This window comes from Rhinopithecus bieti, unplaced genomic scaffold (assembly GCF_001698545.2).
Source record: "Rhinopithecus bieti isolate Rb0 unplaced genomic scaffold, ASM169854v2 scaffold_5478, whole genome shotgun sequence".
In the NCBI taxonomy this organism is placed as follows: domain Eukaryota; kingdom Metazoa; phylum Chordata; class Mammalia; order Primates; family Cercopithecidae; genus Rhinopithecus; species Rhinopithecus bieti.
In genome coordinates, this window is record NW_016805008.1 from 2,650,864 (window position 1) to 2,669,174 (window position 18,311).

General features: G+C 45.1%; 1 protein-coding gene across 1 annotated transcript in view; it reads right to left on the reverse strand.

Annotated features, from left to right (window-relative positions):
• DPPA4 (developmental pluripotency associated 4) overlaps window positions 1–5,206 on the reverse strand; it is a 12,163-nt gene extending 6,957 nt beyond the window's left edge. Inside the window, 3 exon segments of the mRNA XM_017870835.1 lie at window positions 577–614; window positions 1,830–1,950; window positions 5,183–5,206. Coding sequence (XP_017726324.1) covers window positions 577–614; window positions 1,830–1,950; window positions 5,183–5,206 — 183 coding nt within the window.
• Between the last annotated feature and the right edge of the window lie 13,105 nt (window positions 5,207–18,311).

An 18,311-nucleotide genomic window follows, 5' to 3' on the forward strand; every position in this document is an offset into this window, starting at 1 on the left:
TTTTTTTTTTTTTTTGGAGAGAGTCTTGCTTTGTCGCCCGACTGGAGTGCAGTGGCGCGATCTTGGCTCCCTGTAACCTCCGCCTCCTGGGTTCAAGCGATTCTCCTGCCTCAGCCTCCTGAGTAGCTGGGATTACAGATGCCCACCACCACGCCCGGCTAATTTTTTTCTATATTTAGTGGAGGTGAAGTTTCACCATGTTGGCCAAGCTGGTCTCAAACTCCTGAACTTGTGATCTGCCCACCTAGGCCTTCCAAAGTGCTGGGATTACAGGCCTAAGCCACCACGCCCAGCCTAAAATCAGTTTTAGTTATTAATAGTTCAATCCCTCTCAAACCTAGGACTTACCACTTCTAAATCCCAGTTTTATTCCTAGATCTCCCCACTACTCAAGTACACGTGCTCCTTTGTGAACCCTTTAATCGACAGAACCCAGGTGGTGGCACCAGAGATGGCACTTCCATCCCAGGGGAATTACCGCTGTCTTAGACTTGAGATCATACCTTTGTGAACCCCTTAATCCGCATAACCCAGGTGGTGGCACCGGAGATGGCACTTTCATCCCGGGGGAATTACCGCTCTCTTAGACTTGAGATAATACTCAGTGGTGTCCTCTATCCACAAAGCAAACTCAACACCTGACAATGCTACACAGGCAACCACTAATATCCCTAATTCTGCCAGCCCACCCTACTCAGGGCAGCACTCTGGTTTCATAGCAGGTATGCTTCCTTAGCTGTGCTGTTTCTGTTCATCCTTCATTCAGTAAAGATATTTGGCCAGGCGCAGTGGCTCACACTGTAATCCCAGCACTCTGGGAGGCCGAGGTGAGGGGATAACCTGAGGTCAGGAGTTTGAGACCAGCATGGCCAACATGGTGAAATGCCGTCTCTACTAAAAAAAAAAAAAAATTCGCTGGGCGTGATGGCACATGCCTGTAATCCCAGTTACTTGGGAGGCTGAGGCTGGATAACTGTTTGAACCCGGGAAGCAGAGGTTTTAGTGGGCCAGGATCGTGCCAAAAAAATGTCTAAGGCTGGGTCTGGTGGCTCACACCTGTAATCCCAGCACTTCAGGAGGCCAAGGCAGATGGGTCACTTGAGGCAAAGAGTTCACAACCAGCCTGGCCAATATGGTAAAACCCCATCTCTACTAAAAATACAAAAATCAGCCAGGCATGGTGGCACACGCCTGCAATCCTAGCTAACTTGGGAGGCTAAGACAGGACAATCTCTTGAACCAGGGAGGCAGAGGTTGCAGGGAACTGAGATGGTGCCACCACACTCCAGCCTGGATGACAGAGCAACACCCTGTCTTGGTGTCTCAAAAAAAAAGATACAGCCTGTAATGACACTTACAGTTAGTAGGGTTTACTCTGTACATATTACTTCTTAGGCATAGTCTAAGTACTTCACTTAATTATTCTATGTACATTTTAACACTCCATTCCCACACCCGAATAAAGGTAGATATTGTTCAAACTTATTTTTAGAATAGGAAGTCCAGTTTCAAGAATGGGTCTTCAAATTTACAGCTGTCTGTTCCCAAATCATTGCACATTGAAATTCTTAACTCCAAGTAGCAAGTGAAGGAAAAAATGATCAACAGAACCAAATATGCTGTGGAAGTCTGAAGATAGGAGGGGATCGGTTAGGGCAATGGTGACCAAAAGATGCTTCAGGAAGGTGCAATTTAAGCTAGACTTCCATGAACTATAGGATTTGCACAATATATGATGGAAATTTCTTCCCTGGCTTTTCTTCTTCAGAAAACTTCCTCGGCTTCTAAGACCTGAGAAAGTGGGATTTGAGGATTTGAAGACCTCTTACCTTTATTGCCTTTGACAGACATTTTTTCTTTGGTTCCCTTTGCTGATGTTCCTGGCAAAGCAATCATGTTTGGTTGATTAGAAGCCTGCTGATCCTCTTCCCTCGACTTCTCTGTGAAGGTCTACTGGGAACAGAGGAGCTGGTCAGTCATTCCTCTAGTGTCCAAACCACACATACACTACCTGCCTCAAGATAACTCGCTTCTGAGGCACCAAGGCAGTCACTGGACTCCACTGGCAGTGTGAATTCTCCTCTGGGTATCATCTTAATACACAGTGTCATGCAGGCCAGGCGTGGTGGCTCACGCCTGTAATCCAAGTGCTTTAGGAGGCCAAGGCAAGAGGATCGCTTGAGTCCAGTAATTGGATACCAGCCTGAGCAACAAGTGAAACCTTGCCTCTACAAAAAGCAAACAAGATTAGCTGAGCATGGTGGTACATGCCTGTAGCCCAAGCTACTCAAGAGAATGAGGTAGGAGAATCACTTGAGCCAGGGAGGTAGGTAGAGGCTGCACTGCTGCACTCCAACCTGGGTGATAAAATGAGACTGTCTCAAAAAAAAAAAGAAAGAAAGAAAGAAAGAAAGGCCCTTAACTCACCTACTGTATTCCATCATCTCTCACCTGGAAGAATTTTTTCCCCCAATCCTTCATTCTTGACCCCTTCCAAATAAATTATTTTCTAACACTGTTGGCAGAGTGACACTATGAAGTTTACATCGTTTCAGTGGTTTATTGCTCTCAGCATAAAAATAATTGTCTTTAACATTACCTACCAGACTCTTACCTCCTATTTCACACTGCTCTCCCTACCCAAGCTCCAGCCACGTAATTCCTTTCCTTTCCAAAGTTGTTACACATTCCTCAGCCCCAACCTCCACCCTACTTCTGTTTACACTTTAAAATCTTATACCTTAAAACTCTTCCTCTTTTAAGAGTCTCACCTCAAGTGTTATTCGACCTGGGAACCCCCTCTAGTCCTTCCAGACAAATCTACTACATACTGTCTCATTTCTACTACTTGTTAATTGCAATTAAATTGGTTTGTGTGATTTGATTAATGATTGACACTCCTCTTGACTATAAGCTCCACAAGGATAGCATTTCTTTCCTTTTCATCATAGGCACTCAATAAATACTGGTTAATTGAATCAAAGGAAGCAAAGTGGGAGTGGAGAAAAGTTGTTTAATCCAGAGACAGTAACATATATTGATCCCGTCTCATACCAGGCATTCGCTTTGATATGTTCCTTATTTTCATTCTTTTTTAAAAAATATTTATTTATTAAAGAAAAGGGCTTGCTCTGTCGCCCAGGCTGGAATGCAGTGGCAGGACGGTCACTCGGATCTCTACCTCCTCAAGTGATCCTTTGCCTCAGTCTCCTGAGTAGCTGGGACTACAGGCACCACCACGCCTGGCTAATGTTTTGTAGAGATGAGGTGTTGGGGTTAAAGGCGTGAGCCACCGCACCCAAGGGCTCCCTATATTCTTTTTATTTGAGAGAAGTCTCGCTCTGTCGTCCAGGCTGGAGCGCAGTGGCACAATCTCAGCTCACTGCAACCTCCACCTCCCAGGTTCAAGCAATTCTCTGCCTCGGCCTCCCAAAGTGCTGGGATTACAGGCATGTGCCACTGTGCCTGGTCTTGGCCTTCCTTATTTTCATTCATTTAATTCTCATAGCAATCTGGCAACAATTTACTTCTCAGACACAAGCTGTGGATCAGAGGTAACAAAGACACACAGATTAAGAGTACGTTAGATATAAATGAAAATTTAAATATCAAGGCTAGGCTCCGTGGCTCACGCCTGTAATCCCAGCACTTCGGGAGGCCGAGGTGGGCTGACTGATGGAGGTCAGGAGTTCGAGACCAGCCTGGCCAACATATCGAAACTCAATCACTACCAAAAATACCAAAACTACCTGGGCGTGGTGGTGCGCGCCTGCAATCTCAGCTAATCCGGTGGCTGAGTCAGGAGAGTCGCTTGAACCCGGGAGGCAGAGGCTGCAGTGAGCTGAGATCGGCTACTGCACTCCAGCCTGGGCAACAGAGTGAAACTCGATTCATTAAAAAAAAAAACACAATAGTAAAATTTCTCCTAAATCTAAATCTTTTTCAGGGTGGATTACTGGACAAATTAACATTTGTATGGCATTTTTACATCTCTACAGAAGTTCTACATTTGGATTTGAAATTTACATTTGCATAACCCTGACATAAAGTCTCACTTTGGACCTCACAAATGACCTAAAACCGAGACGGTTAAAAATGACCCGGTTCAAATCAAGAGGACCTGAGAGCGCTCGGATATGGCCGTTCAGGGCCTGTGCAACGTCTCAAAGCCTCCCTTCCTTCACTTTCTGTCTGCGTTGCTGTCAATGTCTGGCTTCTGATTACTCCTAGGTCCAGGTCCTAAGGACGCTGGGAAAACGGGACGAATTCAGTCTCAGGACCTTTGGTTTGGGATCTGTGTCCGTCTAAAGGAAGTTAAGGGGTTTCATTCTTTTCCAGCCTCAGCTCAATTACTTCTTCCTACCACCCTTTTCTCCCGTTACCATTTCCCTCTAGCCCCGATATTCAATTAATTCTTTCTGACAGGACAAAGCACCTCTTCAAAACAGAAAACCCGGCCGGGAGCAGCGGCGCGCGCCTGTAGTCCCAGCAGCACTTTGGAAGGCCAAGGTGGGAAGATCGCTTGAGCCTGGGAGGTCGAGGTTGCAGTGAGCAGTGATGGTGCCACTGCACTCCAGCCCGAGAGACAAAGTGAGAGACCCTGTTCCAAAACTAACCTGAAAGCCTAATTTTTTAACTTTCTCATAGAGTTTCGCTCTTGTTGCCCAAGCTGGGGGTGCAATGGCGCGATCTCGGCTAACCGCAACCTCCGCCTCCCGGGTTCAAGCGATTCTCCTGCTTCAGCCTCCCGAGTAGCTGGGATTACAGGTGTGCGTCACCACACTCAGCTAATTTTGTATTTTTAGTAGAGACGGGGTTTCTCCATGGTGGTCAGGCTGGTCTCGAACTCCCGACCTCAGGTGATCCGCCCGCCTCGGCTGCCCAAAGTGCTGGGATTACAGGCCTGAGCCACCGCGCCCGGCCTCTTTTTTTCCCCCTATCTTTTGATACCCTCAACCTCCTCAACTAACCCTAGAAAACCTCATTTCTTGTCTCCTCACTCCAATATACCAGGCTGCAATCATGTTCTTGGGCTTTACTCTTAAAAAAAAAAAAAAAAAAAAAGTCAAGAGACAATTCGAAGGCACATTCTTTTCTCCTCAAAAGAAAAATCAAGAGTGCCCAGGGAAGACAGAAACACGAAGACAAAGATAGAAAACAAATCCACTAAAACTATACTGACCTCCTTGCCTTTCGCCTTCTCCATACTTGTAGAAGCGGAGCCTCGCAAATGCTTCCAAAATGGCCCCAGCCCTAAGATTGCTGTTTGCAAAGTCTCCTCCCACTTCCTGCCGCCCGAAGACCCTTTTTCTCCCCTCCTCACCTCTTTTTTTCTTCTCCCCGTCTGTTCCCTCCCCCACAATTTGTAAATGCTAAAATTGCATTCTTTCTTATTCATGGGGTGACCTTTGGGTTGAATTACTAATACCATTCCTGGCGCTTTTCTGTGCACTTTAAATGTAATTATCCAAAGTATGGTTCCGGAGACTTTGGGAGATTCAGGACTCCTTCAGAACGATTCTACCGGGAGAAAAAAAAAAAAAATGTGGCCAGAGACTTGAGCAGGATGTGTGAAGGGATTTAATAATGGGACTTGTGTAAACAGTAGACTTCAGGGACCAGGCTGGCGGCTTGAAGAAAGCTATTTTCTTGTACCAAATACATTCCATTTCCTAAGTAAATCACTCAACCAACTAAAACTCCAGGTTTCTCTGTACTAATACCGAGCATCATTTCATCTGCCAACGAACTAATAATAGTAGCTTTTAAAGTCTATAGAGTATTTGTTATTTATTTATTTTGTAGAAGGCAAGTTGGATGTGGGTGGGGAATCTCGCTATTTTGACCAGGCTGGTCTCGAACTCCTGCCCTCAAGTGATTCTCCAGCCTTGTCCTCCCAAAGTGTTGGGATTACAGGCGTGAGCCACCACTCCCAGCCCAAGTATTTTTTTATATCTCAAATTGAGGGTTTAAAACTCAGTGATTATTATTCCCTATTTTATATATGACTAAAGTTTGGTATTAAATTTTATTGGTAACTTTTCCAATAGCACAGTAAGTGAACCCCTAACCTACTGACTCCCAAAGAAGTTCAAGTTTTTCTCCTTAAAATAATTTGAAAAATCCTTCCTCAGATCAATGCTCCCTGTCAGGTTGTCAAGAGATGTGAAGTGAAGGAAGCAGTGGCTGTGCGACTGAAATCCTCCCTTGTCAGGGTCCAAAGTCTCCTTCGTTCTTTGGTTTACTTTGTTGTATTTTTTTCCTACATCTCATTGCTTGTCCTAAAATGATAAATAAGAGACCATCTTTAATCCAAATGGTGTTAGTAATCTGCTCACAGGCTAGAAATCCACGGACAGAGAAAGTAAGTAAACGGAGCACAGGAATGGAGAAGGAAGTGCAGGTTGTGGACTGGGCAACCCCCAAGACGGCAAAGAGGAAACCAGGTGAGTTGAGGTCATCGGGGAGATATTAGGGCTTTGATTTAACAATTCTTTACCACAGCCTTTGATAACCACCAGTATGACTTACTAGTTAAGGTTTGTGTATAGAGTGTATAATTGAATCATCTTTCTTTTCTCAGTGTAATTGAATGCAACTTTCAGAATAATTGGAGTTCTGGGCTGGGCGTGGTGGCTCACGCCTGTAATCCCAGCACTTTGGGTGGCTGAGGTGGGCAGGTCACTTGAGTTCAGGAGTTCGAGACCAGCCTGGCCAACAATGGAGAACCCCTTCTCTACTAAAAATACAAAAATTAGCTGGGCATGGTGGTGCGTGCCTGTAATCCCAGCTAGTGAGGAGGCTGAGGCAGGAGAATTGCTTGAGCTGGAGAGGCAGAGGTTGCAGTGAGTCCAGATGGTGCCCCCACACTCCAGCTTGGGTGACAGAGCGACACTTCGTCTCAAAACAAACAAACAAACAGAATAATTGGAGTTCTGAATTTAAAATAAACTGAGGCACTGAAACATCTAATTCTGGGCAAGGTACAAACTAATTTGGTATGAACAGATGGAGTGTATACTGGGATTAATCACTTATAAATTATTGGGTCCACTACTATTTCTGGGAACGCAATTCTAAAAGAATTACACCAACCATTTAAAACATGGGTTAGCTGGCATCCTATACATAAAATAAATTAGTACAATTTAATTTAAAATGTTTGGAAATAACTGGAAATAATATTACTGAGTTCTGGAAATAAGCAAAAAGCCACATATGTTCGGCTCCTGCCTGTAATCTAAGCATTTAGGGGGGCTGAGGTAGAAGGACTGCCAGAACCCGGGAGTTTAAGACCAGCCTGGGCAATTTAGTGAAATCCTGTCTCTACAAAAAATAGAAAAAGAAATTAGCTGGGTGTGGTGGCACGTGCCTGTAGTTCCATCAGGAGACTAAGGTAGAAGGATCACTTGAACCCAGGAATTTGAGGCTGCAGTGAGCTGTGATCATGCCACTGCACCCTAGCCTGGGCAATAGAGCCAGACCTTGTCCCTTCTCCTCATGAAAAAGCAAAAAAAAAAAAAAAAAAGTCAAATATCTTTTTGTCAGGTTTGTTGGAGCTGTAATTTATAGGAAGTTTGGAGCAGAGTGCAACCTATTTGTGCACTGGTTTTTCAAATGTAAAGTAGGAATAACTCCAAGTTTATTGTGTTTTCTGAGAAATAACTAATTTTGTGTGTAAAATTTCCTACAAATATTTGGTAGTCAAAAGAAAACTTTACTGCTATTTTAATGTTATAATTCCAGTGCCTACACTTCTATCTTGATTTCAAAAGTATTCATAATTGAACAACCGAATCTCCCATTCACTTATTGAATAAAAATGTATTAAGTGCAATTTTTTTTTTTTTTTTTTTTTGAGAGGAAGTCTCGCTTTGTCACCCAGGCTGGAGTGCAGTGGCACTGCAGCCTCTACCTCCTGTATTTAAGCGATTCTCATGCCTCAGCCTCCAGAGTAGCTGGGACCACTGGCTCATGCCACCACACTCATCTAATTTTTGTATTTTTAGTGGAGATGGGGTTTCCCCATGTTAACCAAGCACTTGAACTCCTGACCTCAAGTGCTCCGCCTGCCTCAGCCTCCCAAAGTGCTGGGATTACAGGCATGAGCCACCACGCCCGGCCCACATGCTTTCAAAATATATTTTATTTATATGTATAATCAAAACAAATGCAAACTGTTCAATTATGACCCTTGCAAAGCAGGATAATTCCCTATGTATGACAGCCTACAATAGAGGTTTTTATTTTGTTTTGTTTATAGAGATAAGGTCTCACTGTTGCCCAGGCTGGTCTCGAATCCCTGGGTTTAAGTGAGCCTCCCTCCTTGGCCTCCCAAAGTGCTTGTATTATAGGCGTGAGCCCCTTGCCCTGCCCTGCAACAGGAGTTTTCAAGTCAGAAAAGTATCAGATCTAAAGGAGGTGGGGAACTGAACTAACTGAATAGGGGAAGGGAAGGATGAGCTCTGGGGAGAAGGCACCCCACTCCTGAGGCAGCTCAGCATGATCAGGGACTGAAAGAAGAGCAGTGGGGCTGGAGCTCAGAGAGGGAGGGGTTAAGTGTGAGCTGAGTAGAATAGGTAGGCCTTCTGATCTTTAGGTTGAGGACCACAGGGAAGCTACTGAAATATTCAAGGTGTGGGTAAGGATGGGCTGACTCTGATGAGCATTTTGTAAAGCTCTCTCAACTTCAATGAGAAAGAAGTGGGGATGATCAGAGGACACAGAGGTGAGTTAGGAGGCTACTGAGCAGCCTTGAGACTGGAGAGGAAGTATGGACTGTGTTTAAGAGCACAGACACCAGGGCCGGGCATGGTGGCTCACGCCTGTAATCTCAGCACTTTGGGAGGCCAAGGCAGGTGGATCACGAGGTCAGGAGTTCAAGACCAGCCTGGCCAATATGGTGAAGCCACGTCTCTACTAAAAATACAAAAATTAGCTGGGCGTGGTGGCACATGTCTGTAATCCCAGCTACTCCGGAGGCTAAGGCAGGAGAATTGCTTGAGCCCAGGAGGTGGAGGTTGCCGTGAGGGGAGATTGCGCCATTGTACTCCAGCCTGGGCGACAGTGTGAGACTCCATCTCAAAATAAAAAATAAAATAAAAATAAAACATAGACGGGCGCAGTGGCTCACGCCTGTAATCCCAGCACTTTGGGAGGCCGAGGCGCACGGATCACGAGGTCAGGAGATCGAGGCCATTCTGGCTAACACGGTGAAACCCCCATCTCTGTTAAAAATACAAAAAATTAGTCGGGCGTGGTAGTGGGCGCCTGTAGTCCCAGCTACTCGGGAGGCTGAGGCAGGAGAATGGCATGAATCCGGGAGGCAGGGTTTGTAGTGAGCCGAGATCGCGCCACTGCACTCCAGCCTGGGCAACAGAGCGAGACTCTGTCTCAAAAAAATAAAAATAAAAATAAAAAATAAAACATAAAAGCACAGACACCAAATCCAGGCCAGACTGACTGATTTTTAAATGTAAGGCTTTAGCAGCTAGCCAGACAGGATTTAAACCCCTGTCTCCCCTTCACTAGCTGTGTGACCTGGGCAATAAACTTTAGGTCTCTTTCTTTTCTCATCTGTAAAATGAGGCTGATGAAAATAATAGCTTTTACTTAGAGGGTTGTGGGCGTGTCTGGAGAACACAGTGTCTGGCACAGCACATGTTGGGATCAGAAGAGCGGGGCGTGGTGGCTTTAGTGGCTCATGCCAGTAATCCCAGCACTTTGGGAGGCAGGAGAATCGCTTGAGCTTAGTTCGAGACCAGCCTGGGCAATATAGTGAAACCCCATTTCTACCAAAAATACAAAAAATTACCAGGCGTGGTGGCACACGCATGGATGCCAGCTCCTCCAGAGGCTGAAGTGGGAGTATGGCTTGAGTCCAAGAGGTGGAGGTTGCAGTGAGCCAAGATCGTGCCACTGTACTCCAGTCTGGGTAACATAGTGAGACCCTGTTTCAAAAAAAAAAAAAAAGACCGAAAAAAAGAGAGAGAGAGAAATTTGGAGAGGAATGAATTTGAGAGATGTAGGGGTATTGTGGCTGGGTTGTCTTTCATTTTTCCTTTTCCTTTTTTTTTTTTTTTTAAGAGGTCTCCCTATATTGCCCAGGCTGGTCCCAGATGAAACTCCTGGTCTCACGTGATCCTCCCACTTTAGCCTCCCGAGTAGCTAGTTGGGACTAAAGGCCAATACCCCTAAACCCAGCTTTTTCGTTTTGCTTTTTTTTTTTCCTAAAAAAAGTTTTAATTGAATAAAATGAGCTGAATTAATGTGTCCTTTAGTTTACCCGGAGGCAGTGAGTCTTCCAAAATCATTAATCTGCATCTACAGAAAATAAACCAGCATTGATTCATATGTAACACTGTTTCCTGTCTGACTGAATGGAGAGAGGGGGCAGGAGGTGTGGCTGTGGGGAGGAAGGGAACCCTTGTCTGTATCTCTCTGCTGTGTATTCCAGAAGCGCTGAGTCAAAAGCTGGGTTTATTTAATATTTATATAGAGTTCACCAATTTATAACAGTGCATGAAAATACCTCTTTTCCCATGTCCAAGAGACTAGTATTTTAACAAGTACACTAGAACTTGACACACCTAATTTATAATAATTCCACCTTGTAGTATCTCCTATAGTGGATAATCATTGCTGTTTTAGTGGTTATTTTACTTTAGGAAATAAAAAGGAAATAGGTGAGTCCGTTAAAATTAAATTTAGGGAGTAAGACAGACCATGAGGTTAGTTAGTAACTTTTGTTTAAAAAGGGAAAAGTTGTAGGTAGATGATAGAGCTGGTATCATCAAAAACAACAAGAAAACCCAAACCTATTTGTTTATAAACAATTTCCCTCCCTCCCTCCTTTCCTCCCTTCCTTCATACCTTATTTTTATTTTTTTTGAGACAGAGTCTCGCTCTACAGCCTGGGCTGGAGTGCAGTGCCGAGACCTCAGCTCACTGCAGCCTCTGCCTCCTGGGGTTAAGCGATTCTTGTGCCTCAGCTTCCCAAATAGCTGGGATTACAGGCGCCAGCCACCACGCCCGGCCAATTTTTTTTTTTTTTTTTAATGTTGTGAGACGGAGTTTCGCTCTTGTTGCCCATGCTGGAGTGCAATGGCAAGATACCGGCTCACCGCAACCTCCACCTCCCTGGTTCAAGCGAGTCTCCTGCTTCACCCTCCCGAGTAGCTGGGATTACAGGCATGCGCCACCACACCCGGCTAATTTTTTGTATTTTTAGTAGAGACGGGGTTTCACTCTGTTAGCTAGGGTGGTCTCCATCTCCCGACCTCAAGTGACCCGCCCTCCTCGGCTTCCCAAAGTGTTGGGATTATAGGCATGAGCCACCGCGCCCGGCCATATCTTAAGCACTAAAAAGAAGAAGGTGAGTCTGGGTGTGGTGGCTCACGCCTCTAATCCCAGCACTTTGGGAGGCCGAGGCAGGCGGATCACTCGAGGTCAGGAGTTTGAGACCAGCCTGGCCGACATGGCAAAACTCCGTCTCAACTAAAAATACAAAAAAACAGCCAGGCATGGTAGCGCGTTCCTGTAATCCCAGCTACTCCGGAGGCTGAGGCAGGAGAATTGCTTGAACCTGGGAGGCGGAGTTGAGGTGAGCCAAGATCATGCCATTGGACTCCAGCCTGGGGGACAGAGTGAGACTCCATAAAAAAAAGGTGGCTTTGGTCCTTAATTACCATGAAAATGCCAGTAAACAGTATCATTGACTCAAATACTTGTTTTCTGTAGGCATCCTCTTTTTTTAAAATAAAATAAAATATTGGAGGTGGTTGGGTTGATCTCCTTACATTCCTCCGGCTGGTCTCAAACTCCTGAACTCCAGGAATCAAAAGATCCTCCTGCTTTAGCCTTCTGAGTAGTTACAGGTGTGCACCACCACATCCTGTTTAGACATTTACTTTAAAGAACAGGACTTTCTAACCAGGGGACAGATTTACCGTGAAGCTAATTAAGTTTCAGGTCCTTTACTTGCACTGGCCCATTCCAAGTTGCTGTCAGGGCCCTGGCAAGCTTGCATTCATAATTACATGTATCTATTTTTTTCTTATAGAGGGACCACCAGAACTGTATAACCTTCAGACCCCACAGATCGGCTTCAGTGACAATGCTTACACTTTGAAATGTTCGTTTAAAACGGTAACACAGGCTGGGTGTGATGGCTCACGCCTGTAATCCCAGGACTTTGGTTGGCTCAGGCAGGCGGATCACTTGAGGTCAGGAGTTTGAGACCAGCCTGGCTAACATGGTGAAACCCCGTCCCTACTAAAAATACAAAAATTAGCCTGGCCTGATGGCGCACGCCTGTCATCTCTGCTACAGGAGGCAGGAGAATTGCTTGAACCTGGGAGGAAGAGATTGCAGTGAGCTGAGATTGTGCAACACTCCAACCTAGGTGAAAGAGCCAGACTCCCTCTCAAAACAAAACAAAACAAAAACACTAATACATCTAGGAAATCCCCTAATATGCTTTCCTTTTTCTTCCGCTACTAGTGCCACGCTCTGAACCCCCAATTAATTGTGCTCCAGCAGGATCATTTCTCGGTTATTAGGTTTTCACTTTTTGACTCTCTTCCTATGCTAAGTGCCAAATGAATTGTGTCCTAGGGCCATCATTAGCACATATGAAATTTTGTATACATTTGAAAAAAAAAACACTTTGGGGCTGACAAACTGCAAAAAGACTTAAGCGCACCAATTAGAAAAAAGTTGCCACTTCCTCCAGGCTGTTGCAATTTGTGAGTGAGGTCACAGAGCTTGGCAAATGGCTCCTGAGCTTTATTTCAGCCCAATTCTTGGCCTTTCTCAAGTCCCTCTCTGAGAGACTACAATCTGTACAACCACTGGGGCAGCCCTGTGTCCCTAGTTTATTTTATTTTATTTTTATTTTGAGACAGAGTCTCGCCCTGTCGCCCAGGCTGGAGTGCAGTGGCGCGGTCTCGGCTCACTGCAAGCTCCGCCTCCCGGGTTCACGCCATTCTCCTGCCTCAGCCTCCCGAGTAGCTGGAACTACAGGCGCCCGCCACCTCGCCCGGCAAATTTTTTGTATTTTAGTAGAGACGGGGTTTCACCGTGTTAGCCAGGATGGTCTCGATCTCCTGACCTCGTGATCCGCCCGCCTGTGCCTCCCAAAGTGCTGGGATTACAGGCGTGAGCCACTGCACCCGGCTCTAGTTTATTTCAAGTTTGTTAAACAGATTCAAATGCTTTTTTAAAAATCCATTTTATGGCCGGACGCGATGGCTAACGCCTGTAATCCCAGCACTTTGGGAGGCTGAGGCGGGCAGATCATGAGGTCAGGAGATCGAGAGCATCCTGGCTAATACGGTGAAACCCCGTCTCTACTAAAAATACAAAAAAAATTAGCCGGGCGTGGTGGTGGCACCTGTAGTCCCAGCTACTTAGGAGGTTGGGGCAGGAGAATGGTGTGAACCCGGGAGGTGGAGCTTGCAGTGAGCTGAGATGGTACCACTGCACTCAAGGCTGGGCGACAGAGGGAGACTCCATCTAAAACAAACAAACAAACAAAAAATCCATTTTATTATTATTATTATTATTTATTTATTTATTTATTTTTTGAGACGGAATCTCGCTCTGTCACCCAGGCTGGAGTGCTGTGGCCGGATCTCAGCTCACTGCAAGCTCCGCCTCCTGGGTTCACGCCATTCTCCTGCCTCAGCCTCCCGGGTAGCTGGGACTACAGGCGCCGCCACGTCGCCCGGCTAGTTTTTTGTAGTTTTTCGTAGAGACGGGATTTCACGGTGTTAGCCAGGATGGTCTCGATCTCCTGACCTCGTGATCCGCCCGTCTCGGCCTCCCAAAGTGCGGGATTACAGGCTTGAGCCACCGCGCCCGGCCTATTATTATTTTTAATTGACACACAGTAATTATACATATTTATGGGGTACATTGTGATATTTTCATACATGTGTACAACATGTAATGATCAAATCAGGGTAATTATTATAGTATATTTACTGCCTCAAACATTTATCATTTCTTTGTTTTGTTTTGTTTTAGAAACAGGGTCTCCGTCTGTTACCCAAGCTGAAGAGCAATGGGATGATCATAACTCACTGCAGCCTCAGACTCCTGGGCTCAAGTGATGCTCCCACCTCAGCCTCCCAAGTAGCTGGACCTATAGACATGCACCGTCATGCCTGGGTAATTTTTCAAATTTTTGTGGAAATGAGGTCTCACTATCAGTCCAGGCAGGTCTCAGATTCCCGGCCTCACACTATCCTTCTGCCTTAGCCTCCCAAAGCGCTGGGATTATAGGAATGAACCACCGCACCTGGCCCTTATCATTTATTTGGGTTGCAAACATTCAAAATTCTCTCTTCCAGCTATTTAAAAATATATGATAAACTGTTGTTAATTATAGTCACCCTGCCCGGTGCGGTGTCCCTTGCCTGTCATCCTAGCACTTTGGGAGACTGAGGAGGGATAATATGATAGAGCCCAGGAGTTTGAGACCAGCCTGGGCAAAATAGTGAGACTTGGACTGCAGCAGCGCCATCACAGCTCACTGCAGCCTAGGCTCAAGCGATCCTCCCACCTCAGCCTTCCAACTAGCTAGGACTCCAGGTGCGTGTCCCGCAAATTTGTTTGCCCATTTTTAATTGTGATTTTTTTTTTCTCTTGAGTATTTTGGGTCCCTGTATATTCTAGATATTAGTCCCCTCTTTTTTTTTTTAAGATGGAGTTGCACTCTTGTTGCCCCGGCTGGAGTGCAATGGTGCGATCTCGGCTCACCACAACCTCCGCCTCCCGGATTCAAGCGATTCTCCTGCCTCAGCCTCCTGAGTAGCTGGGATTACAAGCGCCTGCCACCACACCCAGCTAATTTTGTATTTTTAATAGAGATGGGATTTCTCCAAGTTGGTCAGGCTTGTCTCGAACTCCTGACTTCAGGTGATTTGCCCACCTTGGCCTCCCAAACTGCTGGGATTACACGCCAGAGCCACCACGCCTGGCCTATTTAGTCCCTTTTTTTGGATAAATATTGGGTTGTTTCCTGTGCTTTTGAGATCCTATCCATAAAATCTTTGCCCAAACCAGTGTCCTGAAGCAATTCTCTTATGTTTTCTTCCAGTAGTTTTATAATTTCAGTTCTTACATTTAAGCCTTCAATCTATTTAGAGTCAGTTTTTATATAGGGTGACAGATGGCGGTCTAGTGTCATTCTGCCGCATATGCATATCCGGTTTTCCCAGCATCATTTATCGAAGACTGTCCGTTCCCCAGTGTGTGTTCTTGTCACCTTTGTCAAAAGCCAACTGGCTATAAATATGTGGATTAATTCAAGGTTATCTATTCTGTTCTGTTGTTCTATATCTGTTTTTATGCCAGACCATGCTGTTTTGGTTACTATAACTTCTATTTTCTTTTATCTGACAGGGTCTTGCTCTATCACCCAGGCTAGGGTGCAATGGCAAGATCTCAGCTCACTGCAACTTTCACCTCCCAAGTTCAAGCAGTTCTCCTGCCTCAGCCTCCCGAGTAGCTGGGATTACAGGTGCGCACCACCACACCTGGGTAATTTTTGTATTTTCAATAGAGATGGGGTTTCACCATGTTCGCCAGCCTGGTCTTGAACTCCTGGCCTCCATTGGTCCGCCCGCCTCAGCCTGCCAGAGTGCTGGGATTCCAGGCGTGACCCGCTGCACTCAGCCGACTATAGCTTTATTGTATATTTTGTTGATTTTATTTTATTTTATTTTTTTGAGACAGAGTCTTGCTCTCTTGCTCACCCTGGAGGGCAGTGGTGCGATCTTGGCTCGCTGCAACCTCCGCCTCCTGGGTTCAGGTGATTCTCCCACCTCAGCCTCCTGAGTAGCTGCGGCTACAGGCCTGCGCAACCATGCCTGGCTAATTTTTGTATTTTTAGTAGAGATGGGCTTTTGCCATGTTGGCCAGGGAGGTCTTGTATGTTGATTTTGTATCCCACAACTTACTGAATTTGTGTATCAGCTCTAAGAGTTTTTTGGTGACATCTTTAGGTTTTTCCAAATATAAGATCATTTCCAAATCATATATGATTGAAAATTACAACAGTGCAATTTCCTTATTCCTGACAGTTTCCCGTCTCATTTCCAAATGGTCTTGTATTTGACTGGGGCAGTTTGACTTCCTCCTTTCCAATTTGGACACCCTTAAATTTTTCCTCTTGCCTAATTGCTCCAGCTAGGATTTCTTTATGTGCTTTTTTTTTTTTTTTTTTTTTTTTTATTTGAGACGGAGTCTCGCTCTGTCGCCTGGGTGGGAGTGCAGTGGGCCGGTTCTCCAGCTCATGCAAGTCGGCTCCCCAGTTTACGCCTCAGCCTCCGGAGTAGCTGGGACTACAGGCGCCCGCCACCTCGCCCGGCAAATTTTTTGTATTTGTAGTAGAGACGGGGTTTCACCGTGTTAGCCAGGATGGTCTCGATCTCCTGACCTCGAGATCCGCCCGTCTCGGCCTCCCAAAGTGCTGGGATTACAGGCTTGAGCCACCGCGCCCGGCTCTTTATGTGCTTTTGAAGCCAAGATATATTACTGTGTATTTATCAACATTCAAGGAGTGTTGTAGAGGACATTGGTAAGTTTCCCAAAGTGTGTTTTTCACCAAGACAACTTTTAGTGCCTGTAGATTGATTAGTGTTGATTTCCCAAGTCATTTGCTGGTACATTGCTGGGGAAGAGAGGCAGTTGTGAGACTGCAGGCCCTAATGAACCGATTTCAGTTGAAAACAGGCTGGCTCTGAACTATTCTTTGTGATCATAAGAACCCACTGAAATATAATGACCTACTTTGAAGTAAAGGAAGGAGCACACAAAGATTTAGGTAAGATGCAGTGACTGAGATAATTTTTTCAGTTCCCTCCGTCAGCATCCTTACTTCCTTCTCCCTGTTACCAGTCAAGTGCTAATGAATCTACCTCCTAAATGTTTCTCAGGGCTGATTCTTCGTTTTCACCCTCTAGGACTATCTGCATTCAGGATCTCATTTCATCTCACCTGCATCATTGTGGTAGCTTCCTTATTGATGCTTTTGTCTTCATCTGGTCTCTCCTTTCAAATCATCCTCCACATGAGCCTGGCTGTGGAAGGCTGTTCTGCCCATCTCTAGAGAACACAGCTCTGGTGTGAATGGCACCCCCTGGAGTTCTTTCATTTCTTGTATCCCAACAACTCGGGGAACAGAAAACATGAGTACATGAGGCTTTTTTACATAGATAATCATCCCAAGGAATTTATGAGTGAGAGTTTCTAAAAGCAGGCTAATTTAATTCTGCAGGATGTTTGCACTTTTGCTCAAAAGCCTTAACTCTTGTTAAATATAATTCATTTTCCTGTGGCTTTAAATTTTACCCAGCTCTGAAATAAGGTGGCTTTTATGATAACAATTGCTTTCCTCCTGAGCTTGAAGCACAGCCATGCATAGAACAGTAAGACTAACTTAAATGAGAATGATTACTAAATAACTGTGGCTTCAAAGAGAAGATAGGTAATAATACTTTGCATTCACACAAGCCTGCCTTTCATCTGAGTATCTCAAAGGAAAGCAAAATGTAGCTGATGTTATGTTATGGTTGAAAATTACAACTGTGCAATTTCCTTATTCCTGTTTCCCCTCTCAAATATTATACTGAGTTAAAGCATCTCTAGAATTCAATGTGTATTGATTTTGAACACAGGCTTTTTCTCTCTTGTTTTCTACCCCTTTAACATCAACCACAAGTTGCAAAGGCATCAGTGAACCACATGCTTTTGTGGTTTTGAAGCATTTGCTGTCATTGGAGAAAAATACAATAATAAAGGATAGAAGAAGTTCTTACTCAGCTGTTCTAAACTTACGGTGGAAAAATAAAGAGATGAAGATAGAGACAGAATATTCTCTGCACCCCCAGAATCAATTCATTCATGGTACTAACAAACACTTCAAGAATGTGCCAGAGAACTGGCCTGATTCACTTTACTGAAAGGCAAGATTCACAAGGTATGCTTAGTGGTATAAATGGTAACTGTTTCCATTAAGGCCCTGAATTACAATACTGGGAATGTTCTGAATATTGATAGATCTAGAAATCCCAGAAGTGTATTGGTAGGGACCCTCTTTACATACTTCCTCTTGTGAGGTTGTAAACTTTTTTTTGGAGACGGGATTTCTCCAAGTTCGTCAGGCTGGTCTAGAACTCCCGACCTCAGGTGATCTGCCCGCCTCAGTCTCCCAAAGTGCTGGGATTACAGCCGTGAGCCACTGCACCCAGCCCATAAATCTTCTTCTTTTTTTTTTTTTTTTCGAGACGAAGTCTCGCTCTGTC